Source organism: Onychostruthus taczanowskii, unplaced genomic scaffold (assembly GCF_017590055.1).
Source record: "Onychostruthus taczanowskii isolate IOZ18803 unplaced genomic scaffold, ASM1759005v1 scaffold48, whole genome shotgun sequence".
Lineage (NCBI taxonomy): Eukaryota > Metazoa > Chordata > Aves > Passeriformes > Passeridae > Onychostruthus > Onychostruthus taczanowskii.
Window position 1 is genome coordinate 4616613 of NW_024502347.1, and position 12971 is coordinate 4629583.

Genomic DNA, 12971 nt, shown 5'->3' on the forward strand with positions numbered 1-12971 from the left:
TTGTTCATGACAACATGTTATCAGCTTAGTGGAAACCAGGGGTGTGGCATGGTAAGCAGTGGTGGTAGTGCACCTATTTTTTTTTTATATTATATAACTTGAAAATATGTCTCTTCTAAGATTCCTTTTTCATGATAAAAATAGTTTTCACCAAACGTTGGTGGTGCGCACGCACTACCACTCATGCTTGGCATCACACCCCTGACGGAAACACATGTTCTTATTTTGTTGATAAAAAGTATTACAAAAATTTCCATACAAAAACTATTTTCATAGAAATCTTGCATTTCCACAAATAAACCTGAACATTTTTTTTTTTTGGAAAAAAAAAAAACTGCTCAAGAATATTGTTCATTTAGTACTGTGACTGTATTGAAAAATGCAGTCCTCCTTTAAGTTCTTGACATTCACTTCTTTTAGTGACCCATCCCTCTTCCAACATTAGCGAGAATCGCACAGGCTCCAGTGAGTTCAATTAGTAGCAGGAACAAGTGTTTCAAAACCCATTCAGGCTAAAATGCAAACCCTCTATATGTGAAATGCACTGCTTCCCACCCCCCTCCCTCTTTTCACAATTATAGAAAAGAAAATCAATTGCTTATATCTAAAGTTTGTAAGATACATTCCTTTGTACTAAGGAAAGTTTCTTTCCTCTAAAAATTGGGTCAAAATTCTGGAAATATTTTTGTTGGTTTTTTAGATCAAAGTTCCAACCCAGCTAATTTTTTTTTTGTAATTATTATTTATTTACTTAGTTCAGTGTCACAAACAATTAAAAAAAAAAAAAAAAAAAAAAAAAGCAGGTGAGCATCCTCATATTTATTCTTGTATTCATGGGATTCATATTTCTTCACTTTTAACATTTCTTCCATCCAGGAAGATCCATTGCCTTGTCCACTTGGTAGTTTCAGTCTACCAGCAGTTACCAACTTTTCTGTGCTGGGAAGTTCAGAAGAACATATGGTTTCTTGTTCCACTACAGTTCTGAGACATTACTTTTACTAGACTCCGTCTGTGGTTTGTATCATCTCGGGCATTTATTCTCCCTTTTCTGGCAACTTGTTGAACTTCAAAAGGAACCTGTAACTTCTCACTGAGACTGCATTTGAAACCAGCCACAAAACTCACATGGAACATTCATTCATTCAGAATGGTGAAAACCCATGACAAACAGTGTAACCCTGCATAACTTGGTTGATCCATGATGCTTGTGATTCGAGTCTGGCCATTGCAACTGCTGAGATCACAGAGTCTCTAGTTCATAGACACAGCGGCATGAGGTAACTCATTTTATTTTGCACTTGTTGCATATTTCCACAGGAAACATTCTCGCAAGGTTGTTTGGAAAAAAGACGACAGTTTGTGCTTGGGTTATTTGGCTTCCCAGCTCTATGCCATGGTTTCTTTGCCTGGCAACCTTCTGTCGTTAAATGTGTGCATGTTGATAACTTCTTCTGTTTTCACAATAACAGGGGCCTGTGGCTTGTGTTTTAATCGACGCTGACACTTCAGAGACATCCTTAGCTCCTCTACCATGGCACTACAGAAGGACCTCTACAGAAGGAAATAAGGGAACAAGAAAAAGAAATAGCTGTAAGAAATTACTGACTGTAATGTCTAGAAACAGATTCAGTGTACTGGCGCACACTTGTCATTCTTTGCTTTGTCCCAGTCTGAAGCTCAAAACGAATTGCTGGCTTTATTATATGCATCACTGTATATGCATATTACTATTTAATAATAATTAAAATTACTTATCAAACTGTGAATACTCAGTGTAAAAATCACCTTACCTGTACAATTGTTTTTCTGGCAGGTACTAAATCTGGATGCATATGTTACATAAAACTACTTCAAGCAGATTTTCTGTCAATATGTGAGCTTTACAGTACAGTATCTGTATGTTACATATCTGTTAGGCATTCAATAGAATCTCCTTAGCCATATTTCAAAATAATAATCACATTTCTATGGGATATAGTGAGAGTTCTTCCACAAAAAATGAAGTTTTAATATAGGAAGTTTGCCTGAATTAATCTTTAAACACTGTTAAAATCTAAATGTATTACTGAAAACTGATATTTACTCCATAATTTATATCATTTGTATATAAACTGCTACTGATTATCATTTATGGAGTATGTGCTTGCAAAAAAAAAACAAAAAAAAAAAAACAAAAAACAAAAAAAACCCCAAAAAAACAACAAAACAAAACAAAACAAAAAACAAAAAAACCCAACAAAAAACAACAGCAATTCGGTTTCATTGATCTTAATGAAAAGTGTATTAGTGTATTATTAAAAAAATTTATTAATGTTTACATCAAATCCTCAAAGCTCTTTTTCTACTTTGCAGTGCAAGCAATTTTAAAAGTAAAATAAAATCTCTATTCCCTCAGTCTGACTGAATTTTCAACTGCTAATGGTGTGTTGAGCAATTAACCTTCTTCAGTGTGAGAATTGGAGTATCAAATGACATATGGTAGTAAGAAAAAAACTCACTTTTGGGCTTGGCATCATAGTTTAACTTAAGCATTTTCCAGGTAATGGAGAAATATACTAACTAAATAATCCCAGAAGCTGAGAAGTTAAAACAAGCCTCTGACAATTGCTCTCAGCCAAAGCAAATTTGAGGTGTGTTCTAACCCTTTGCATTTTTCTCTCTTAATAACTAATCTCCAGGCCAGGGACATGATCAGGAAAAAAAAGGCAGATGAACAAATGAAAAACAAACAAACAACCTATCGAACAAGAACCAAAAAGTCAAACCACCTAGAATTACTCTAACTATCTCATGACCATTTTTTGATTTTTTTTGATTAGTGGTAGTCAATATATAATTGTCTCATTTGGTTTTCAAATAAAAACCCTGCTTTATTTCTGAACTGTTATATCTTCATTATTCATACAAACCTGAAGCTTGGTGATTAGATCCAGAAAATATTTAAACATCTCACCCCACCTAGTTCACTGAGAACCTAGATTGAAACTGCATTCATAAAATCTGCATTCAGCTTCCAACCTCCAGGGCTGAAAACAGTAAGGCACTCAGCTTTTCCCATTAAATTTTACAGCTTTATCATTTGGCAATAGTAGAAATTCTGTGAAACACATTGGTGCTTGGCTTAGTTGTGGATCCTATTAGAATTCACATTCCAGTTCTCCATGCATGGTTATCAATCCAATAGGTATGCTCTGAAAGGACCCAACAAGGCAAGTTCCTTAAAAAGTGTGGCAACAGATAAAGAAGAATATGTGGCAGATACCCTTTTCTTCAGTGCAGCAAGCCATCAGCTGGAGAATTAGGGCTGAACACAAGTCACATTTAAGAATGTCAATATAATAGCATCTTCTGCCAGAGAGATTTAAGCTTGTGTCTCAGTAAACAGCTATAAATAACCTACAGGCATTAGACCATTCCAAGGTAAAGTCACTTGCAGTTGCTGCTTACTGATGTTCCAATTGGCATGTAGCAGTTAACAGAGGCATAGAGAGAGAAAGGGAGACAGGGAAAACATGAGCTGTTCTGTAGATTAGGGATGAGACCAGACAGCAGCAGAGGAAGGACTTCAGTAGTAGCTCCTGTTTCACTGAGAACTTCAATAGTTTTACATAAAATTCCATTTTGTGCAGAAGAGTGCAAATATGAGTTATCTTAATTAGGAATTAGAACTGAGCATGAATCCAACAAAGCCTGAACAAATGCCCTCTTCCCTAACCCTTTGCATGAATAAGGAAATGGGCAGGTAGGAAGTGAAGGAAACGATAATCTCGCTCTGGGTGTGATACACTTTCTTTGAAGCATTTCTTTCTCCTGCTGAGTTTGAAATAAAGGAATAATGCCTACTCAACTTACAGCAGAAATTATTTTACCACCTACAACTAAGAAAGGTTTAAGTTGTGAATCCAAAGGAGAAGGTATATTTCTCCGGTTCAGAGCCAAGTACATGTCCTTCAGAGACAAAAGTTTGGCATTTCTGCGGAAGAGAGCTCGGCAATGTGCACTGGGTTGATATCCAAGACAGCTTTTTTTGTGTGAATGAGGTGGCTAAAATTCCTGATTGAATGGTCTGAATGTAACATGTCAGATCTTAATGCATGAGGTATCTTTGCTGATCTTTGTGTAGAAAGTAGAAAACTGTACCTTAGACTTTCCCTTTTTTCTAATAAAGTGCTGTTGCTTAAGATCAAAACTGCCATTATGATTCTGAAATTGAAATTAACGCTGAAATATTTTAAAAGGGCAAGATTTAATTTAGTATTCCCTAATGGCTTAAAGGCTAAATTGCTAAGGCTTGAAGATCTTGGCATTTCCACTATGTGAGGAACCTAGCATATAGCTCAGGAATTTCATAGAGAATACATTAAGAAGAAAATGGTGCAACTCAGCACTACACCACTTCTAGCCATGGTATGGCTCTCACCTCTGGAATTAAAGACCTAGCTAAAACATTCTGAGGAACAAAATCCTTCTAAATTTTAAAATGATGCACTAGCTCTTAAAACTTTAAAGATTGTGTTCTTTGTCTTTTTTTTTGCCAAGGCATCTAAAAGAGTGCCAAATTAGAACAAATCCTTTTCAAGTAGAATCAATCCACCAAAACCATTGCAAAAATCTGCAAATGGCATTAATTTTTAAGTAATATCAGCAAGAAATGGATTACAGCCAATATCCAAGAGGTGAGAAGATACATGTCAACATTCTGAAATTCCCTGAAAATGATATCTCAAGAAACTTGACAACACATTTTACGTGGATATGAAAACTCATTAAAAGGGAAATTTTTTAATGACTGACAGTCTTAATAAAGCAGATACCATAACTCTGAGAGAGTTATTTTATATATTCTTCCATTTTATGTTTTCAAATTATTTTTTATAAATTTTTATGTGATCTTGTATGCGCATATGGGAATAAAAATATTGGTTCTGATTAAGACTATTGTTATATATCTTCTATTTGTTTGTTTGCTTGTTTCAAATTTCACTTACTAAAATAGTCATGTATTTTAAAAATATCATTTCAAGGCTATGTAAGAGTTTAAGATTCAGATATTTTTTTCTTCTTTTCTATCTGAGAAATATAAGGAAGAGTTTTCACACATATTAATAAAGTAATATTCAATAAATTTTAGAAAGTATTAAGTATTTATGGTTAATTTTTTTTAATTGAAATTAAAAATATTTTTGTCTAATTTAAATTCTGATCTTTGTAGTCTCTATTTTCTGTACGGCTAAACTTTGTTTTCTTTCAATGTTAGGATAAAATTTTTTGAATAATAAGACATGAAAACTAGAATTTTTTTTGTTGTTGTGATAGATAGAAGACATTTTCAGATGTGATTTTAGAAAAGATAATCCAATGTCTTGATCCTTTCTATTCAATTGCTAAGGGAAAACAGCATGTTTACAGAACTGAAAGGCTACATTTCAAAACTGTTGTCCATCATGGAATTGAGCACTTTACTGCATATTACAAGACTCTCCACTTAATTCAAAGAAAATAACCTCTTGCTCCCAACTTACCTTCCACACTGCAGGCATGTTACAAGAACATCAGTTATTATCGATTTTTCACTAACCCTTACAAAATCTTAAGTTGTCTTCCTAAATGCTACCAGAAAGTAAATGCTGCCTTCAAGTCATCTTAGATATAATCAAATGCTACAAGAATTTAAGGACAGCATACAGCTCTCTAAACCATAGTGCACATAAGTGTTTCTGTTTTGTTGCAGCATATCATGATAAAACATTACAAAAAAAGTGTACAAAGATCATATTAATCAGAACTGTAGTTCTTAACCTTCAAACACAAAACAATTCTGAAAAAAGCTTATCTCCTTAAGATGAATAAAGAAGTAACTGACACCTCTGACAGTCTTTGCCACAGCTGACATCTCACAAGTCATGGAAAATCAAGATGAGAATTTTGCAAAAAGTTACCACTGCTTACAAACTTACAAGCTGGTTAGACAGCTTATGCATGGCTTTACTGCATGAGAAAAAAAACGTGGTTTTGCACACATGTATTAATACGAAAGGTAGATAATACTTACACTGCTTTCATTATTTTGCTTTATGGGAATTTAGAAAGGTAATTAGAAATCATAATAGCATTTGTTAGACACATAATTATGAGACTATCACCATAGATTTTTCTTTTAACAGCCTAAAAAGAGCAACAGGAGGAGAGAACAGCATGCCTGCACCACTCTAAACATTCTGATTTAGGTGATTAGTAGTATGCTTTAAATTTTAAAAAAGCTCTAATTGCTGGTTTATATTTTTCCCTTCTTTGATGGAGATAATATAAAGATCGCTGTCAGCATTCAATAAAAGGATCTAAGATTTACTGAGAAGTTCATTACTTCCAGTTTTGTCTATCAGACATTACTTGAAGATTTGTTTAATTATCTTAAAGCAGTAACAGCAGTGATCCTGTATTGTCTTTTTGTGTTATGGGTCATTGTTCTAGCATTGAGGAGGACATAGCAATCAGACTGCTTTTTGTCTTGAAGTTAGCTGAGAATGAATGCACAGTCCTACCCTGACTCTCCTTCCTAATCACTTTCTGATTCCCATGCCACTCCTTCAGGGATTTTAAATATGAGTGTGGAAAACCTGTCAATCTTAAACCCTCTAGACAGAAAAACAAATTCTATCAAAATGTTGGCTTAGGATCACAAAGAGATGAACAAATAAAGAGAAAATACCCTCAGAAAAAGTGAAAACATTTATCACAGTAATTGGAGTACAAGCATTTCAAAGTTGAAGTGTACTTGTAATGATCCAATTTTTAGGTTGTTTAGTTATATATGTATTCTTAAACATGATGGTTGCACATATGCATACTAAACATTTCTATATGCATAATATAGTTGCATTAAAAATATTTTGCCACTGACTTTTCTGATGCAGTACAGTTTAAATCCATAGCAAGTATAATGCACAAGTACACTCCAGACTAAATTCACACCAATTACCTGAACACATCACCAGTATATTCTCAATTTTCAATTAAGCAATTATTTGGCATTTTGGTAAAAATAGAACAAGCAAACATTTTAGGAAGTGATTTACAGACCAAAATATATTATAGACCAAAATATATGTTACTTATATGAAACAGAAATTTCATTGGCCACTCAAATGAAGACAATAATATCAAGCAAAATGAAAATTTGAATTCCACAGATAAAGCTTTGTGTTCACCGTAGTATCTACAAAATCACCACCAGCAGAGTAGTTCCAGACAGCTTGATGAAGCGTGAGGTGCTTTACCCTGTAAGTGAATACTGGTTGTTTCAAGGACTTTTTAGTAGCTATTTGACAGAGAAGATCAACAAAAGTCTGATGGGACTGACCCTTCCTATAACAAAACAACACTGAAACAATTTTCTGCAGGCTGAGTTTCTTTCTCGCTGAGTTTTAGAGTTATGAGATGAACTTAGATGACACACAGGACTTCACTTCAGGCCACATCTTGTGTTTATTGTAAGTGCCTCCCAGTGGGACAATAAAATTCCAGCTTGCCTTAAATAAATTATCAACTGGTGTCAAAAAAAACCCATATAAAACAAACAAACAAAAAAACCCCACCAAAGAACAATTCTGCCACTCTCAAATTCTAAAATTTATTTCTTAACAGAACAAAATGCACTCTGGTGGATGACAGACTTCCAGGAAAGAAACACTTCAGTTCATTTAAAGTCTTTTGAAACTATTTTCCTTGTTTCCAGCCTGACAACTACCCTTCTTCCTGTGGTTGATGGGGAGCTTCTATTAGTGCAGAAAGCTTTTTTCAAAGTGGTTTTGTTTGGCTCTGCCAGCAGCCTTTCTGGCCATCACACTGACCATGATGTTTTTCTGACTCACCTGTGGACCTAGGCTGGGGCAGAAGGGATTGCACTTGTGTGGTTCCACTCTTTCCTCTCAGAGAAATCCCAGAGGATGTCATAGGGCAATTGCTCATCAGCCCCGAGGGCTCTCTCTCATGCAGGATTCCACAAGGTTTCATCCTGTCATCTCTCCTTTCAACATGTATATGAGGCCACTGAGGAGATAATGAAATAATTTGGGCTGTGGTGTCATCGACACGCAGATGATACACAGTTTTACTCTATTGTCAGACCAGGACCGTGCAGTCATTTTGAGCTTCCAGTGCCTGGCTGAAATAGGGGAGTGATGGCAATTTAATCCCAGGGAGACAGGTGCTGTGCTGGACAAGCACTCAGAAGATATCTTCTATCCTCATTTTTCCTCTTCGGGAAAAGGCTGACAGTCCCATATTTCTCTAGATTTGGGTCTGTGTTTTTAAACTCAGAGTGGCAATAAGTGCTATTTGTCATTAGTGTTTCAGTCAGAGGCAATAATTTCCACTCATGTAAACCTTGTGACACCAGTCCAGATCTTCTTCCAGAACATGGTACTGCTGTCTCGTGTCCCTGGACAATTGCTATACAGGACTGGCAGGTCCTTGTTTAACAAGGACTGAGATCAATTAATAGTACTTCAGCCATGTAGCTGTCACTGAGAAAATAAATAACAGAATAGATGGCATTGCCTAACTGGTTTAGAACAATAACCACTGCAATGTAAAATGGGTGTGTATTTTGCAATCACGTCTTTGCAGATATTTCCCTGACTTTCAGCAGAGGTGATCCTGGTTGCGCTGAGTCAGTCCCCAGAGATCTGGCATTCTCAGCCACAGGATGTGAAGGGTCATTCACCTGTTGAATCATCTTTGATCCATCATCATCCTTGTCAAAGGAATGTCAGGTTTCTTGATCACCAAGCATGGTGAAAGGAAGTGATGGTGATATGTAATTAATGCTGTGTGATACCAATCTATCTGGATTAAAATGCTTTGTATAACACGATTTGAAAATAGTTAATTTTACAGAGATGTTTTAGAAAATAAATATAACCTTTCTTACCTGAATTCTAAACAGCCTTTTTTTTTCAAAGTTTGCTCAGATTAAGTCCTCTGTACTTTATTCACTGTAAAAATTTATACTAGTTTTATAGTTCAGTGTGATAGTATGAACTCAGTGAGAAATTTGGCATGGCCTCAAATCATATTGAACAGAGAGAGACTGTTAGTATTAACTTAATGCCAAGGTTTTCTACTGTTTTGGAAACACTGTTACAGCCATGTGGCAGTACATAATATCAAAATTTTAGCACCCATTTCTCAGCAATTATATGGTTTCCTCTGACAGTCAAGGATATTTTCTCAATCTAAAAGGTAGTGAGAAATGCTTGTTGTTATTTTGCTGACCATACAAAAGTCAAAGTAAATAAGTCAGCTGAACTAAACTGTATTTGCTACTACATTTAATTATAGCATAGCAGATCAACTAAAATCAAAAGTTTAATGTTTTATATTAAAATATTATATGCTAAAGTAATATTTAGAGGAAGACAATGAAAAATTATTAGAAAGTCATGAATGCTTTATGATCTGACATTTTTTCCACTGGAATGAACAAATGCTTTTAGAGGAGAAAATAATCATCTAATGTGTTTCTTTCTACTGATGAGTGAAAGTGAACCATATTTGCTATAATGGATGCAATGTTTCCATAACTCAGATCTATAATTTAATTCTGATCTTTGACTGAAGGAATATGGAACTTGTGTACTTGTGTACTTATGTATTTATGTATTGGTCAACTTTACATACACTCCTATATTTTCAGTTGTTTTTTGAAAAACACAATTAAGACATTAAAAATAACTCAGAAAAAAAGGTCCATTACCAAACAGATACTGGTTGAGCTGCAATCAAAAATCAAAAATAGAATTATTGGTTTTAGTATTTTATTGTTTGCAAATTACTTTAAAATGCCACCATTGGTAACTTGCTTTTATCCTTTTTTTTTTCTTCTGTCAAGATGTTTGCAGGTGTGGATTGAATTTTGGTTTTGGGCAGGGTTTGTTTTGATTTGTTGGGTTTTGTAACAATTCCTTACAAAATATTCTCTAATATATAGTTACATGGTTTCCAGGAGGGTATTTAATTAAAATGAATACCTGAAATTCACGTAATCTCTACACTTACATACAAATTAACCATACAAGTTTGTACATACTCATACAGTGCTCAAGGGACTACAGGATGATAGAAGTTCCTAATTTTCCAACAGCATATCTGTAGAATGCAGTGTGCTAATGCCGGAAAAACATTTTCTTCCATGACCTGTCCCAACTGCTGCTTTTTGCAGCCGAAATTACAATTTCTGAGGTTACTCCATTAAAAAATGTGACACAAAAGTACAGAACTACATCATTGACTGTGGTTCATAAAAAAGTTACTTGGGATATAAATCCTAATGCTTTTACTTCAATTTACCAAGAATGTCCACATTCTTTTGTTTCTTGTAGCCTGAGGAACAGGCTTTTCAACTTTAAAATCTTTTGAACATTTCTCCCCCTGGAAAAAAAATCACTAGGCTGAGATTTACTTTGGTACTGTTCCAAAACTATTATAAATTACTGTCCCAAATTCAAAGGTTTTTAAATATTAAACTATTAGGAATATTTTTGAACTCCAGCAAAACTGGTAAAACTGATTTTTTTTTTTTTTTTGAGAAAGTACAGAAAATTAATTTAGTGAGAACTAATTTAGTAAAATTTCAAATAATAACCCAAACCACAACACCATAAAATACCATGGTAAAAAAGAAGGATTCTAAAACCTTTTAAGTTTTTTATATAAAACAATTGAAATATGATTTTGCACTGTTGGTGAGATAACAATTTAAACAAAGATTAAAATACTGACTTTCTATATGTCCTGCTGACAAAGAAGCATCACAATATTTCAGCAATTATTAAATTTTCCCTGTAAGTCTTTTTCATATAGGAAAAGCTATAAATTTGCACTTGGCTGACATGAGCTCTAAAAAGCAGCATTGTAAGACATAATGAATGAAACTTATCCTAGTACAAACAGATCATAAAGGAACCTTGGAAAATAAACTCTTGTTAGCATTTACACTGACTCCATGTAAACAAACTGAGAACCAGAAATTTTTGAGAGAAGCAAAATCAGGATGACGAGTAACTGCATATGGGCACAGTGCAGCAGCTGTTTCAACCTATCAGCTCTTGGCCCCTCCTTGCCTCTTGAGAAGGGTGTGGGACAACTACATCAATAAAACCAGGTTTGCAGATAACTTCTCCAGCCAACGTCACCCTCTCCAAAGAAACCCTGACCAGGATAGGCACAAGGACAACAATTTACAATGGTGACAACAAGCAATGGTCTATATATCCATGGCACTGCCTTCATCGATGTTGTGAATTTCATCCTAATGTTTTCAGCAGTGCACATGTAGTTTCTATCACACAGCTGACTCTTAGAGTAATATCTAATCTCTATCTAAGGGTGGTATGAAAATGAAAATAATCTCAGAGGATACTTAAAAAAAAAAAAACCCTGAACACACAAAATCAAAGGAAAGGTCAATAAATTCTCAAACTGAGAATCATCAATATATTATGCTAAATATTAGTGCTCTTCAAGATCAATGTTTTCCCTGGTATTTCCTATAATAATATGAGCTATACAAAACTAAATATGTGAAATGGACATAAACCCATAATGCATTGATGCACATCAATTAAAAAAAAAAGAAAAAAAAAGAGGAAAGACATAGTAATTGTTTTAAATGGCTTCTGTTTCTAACCTTGCTTACTCACTTCCCTCTGGGTGCCTGTTATAATAAGGGAGAAGGTCATTCAGCAGCAAAAGCAATTACAAAATGCAAATGACTGAGCATTTATTGTCAAGATTGGCTAGATAAAAAAGGTCTGATAATAACATGTTTCCAAGTAGATGACATAATTAGATGTTTTTATCATAAACAATGGGAAATAATCCAAGCCTTTAACACTTTCAGAAAGGCTGCAATTAAACAATAGGTAAGCATTGCGACATAAATTTTATTTAAAAGTGACAATTAAATTTCCCTCTCAGAAATTAGAAAGCACCATCTTGTGGTTGCTCTGCAGGAATGCAGTCAGGTCAGCCTCTGACCTACCATCTCCTCCTACCCTTTCCCATGGCACTAACTGGAATATCAACACTCTGCCATAGACAAGAATATGTGCCTTGCCATTCCCAGCACTTTCTCTGAAGGCAACAGTGAGACTATGGATCAGGCAAGACTAGAAGGGTTATCCAGTCCAAAACACACCAGGTTACAGCATTATTAAAACACGTGTGTGAGGTAGAAAATTCAGGATTCTTAGAAATCACAGCAAAACCACATTTAATTTCTAGTAAGACCAAATTGTACCAAATTGCAAGACTCTGCAATTCATTAAAGCTGCATCAATTTTTGAGCCAGTTAGGATCAGAAAGTCTTGTTCCTGCTATCCTTACATTATAAAAACTTGTTTTGAGCATTTTGCAGAAAGTGTTTTAAATTATTGTATTCAATTCATTTCAGGCAAGAGTCATCCAGATAAATTTGTGCCATCTCCAAAGACATAGTTAGTCTCATATACAGGTCACAGGTCAGCATTCAGAATTTCCTGTTCTGTGGAAACTGCAGTTGTAAGTAAAACAGTTCTGTCTCTAACACACGTACATTCCTAGCTACTGATCTCTGCTTTGGGCCCAGTTCTTACAAGAGCTCAGTCATTGTGTCTTGTGAGATAAATTATCCACACTGATCTTTCTCAACTCAATTGTGCAGCTGAGTAGTGAATTATTTAACATGGAATGTTCAATAGTTTTTGTCTTCCCTGTAAATGTATGTGAAATATAAACAAGTATTAATGTACTTATTGTTTTTATTGCTTTTATAATAAATTATAAATAAATAACTGTTTCAGAGAGAATAATTTAATCAATGTTTATGTTATGGTTTGATTGTATAACTCCAGATATACTTTGTTGACATTAATGTTTCAGTACATATTGAGACTGAATCTAGTACTTTTTACTACAGGAAGCGTATG

At 34.6% G+C, this 12971-nt stretch overlaps 1 protein-coding gene across 1 annotated transcript in view; it reads right to left on the reverse strand.

Annotated features, from left to right (window-relative positions):
* Window positions 1-713: 713 nt before the first annotated feature.
* The window catches only part of GRIK2 (glutamate ionotropic receptor kainate type subunit 2), a 347507-nt gene continuing 335249 nt past the window's right edge, over window positions 714-12971 (reverse strand). Inside the window, exon 16 of the mRNA XM_041414905.1 lies at window positions 714-1554. Within this exon, the coding sequence (XP_041270839.1) occupies window positions 1390-1554 (165 nt within the window). The 3' untranslated portion in view covers window positions 714-1389. The remainder of the gene's footprint in view (window positions 1555-12971) is intronic.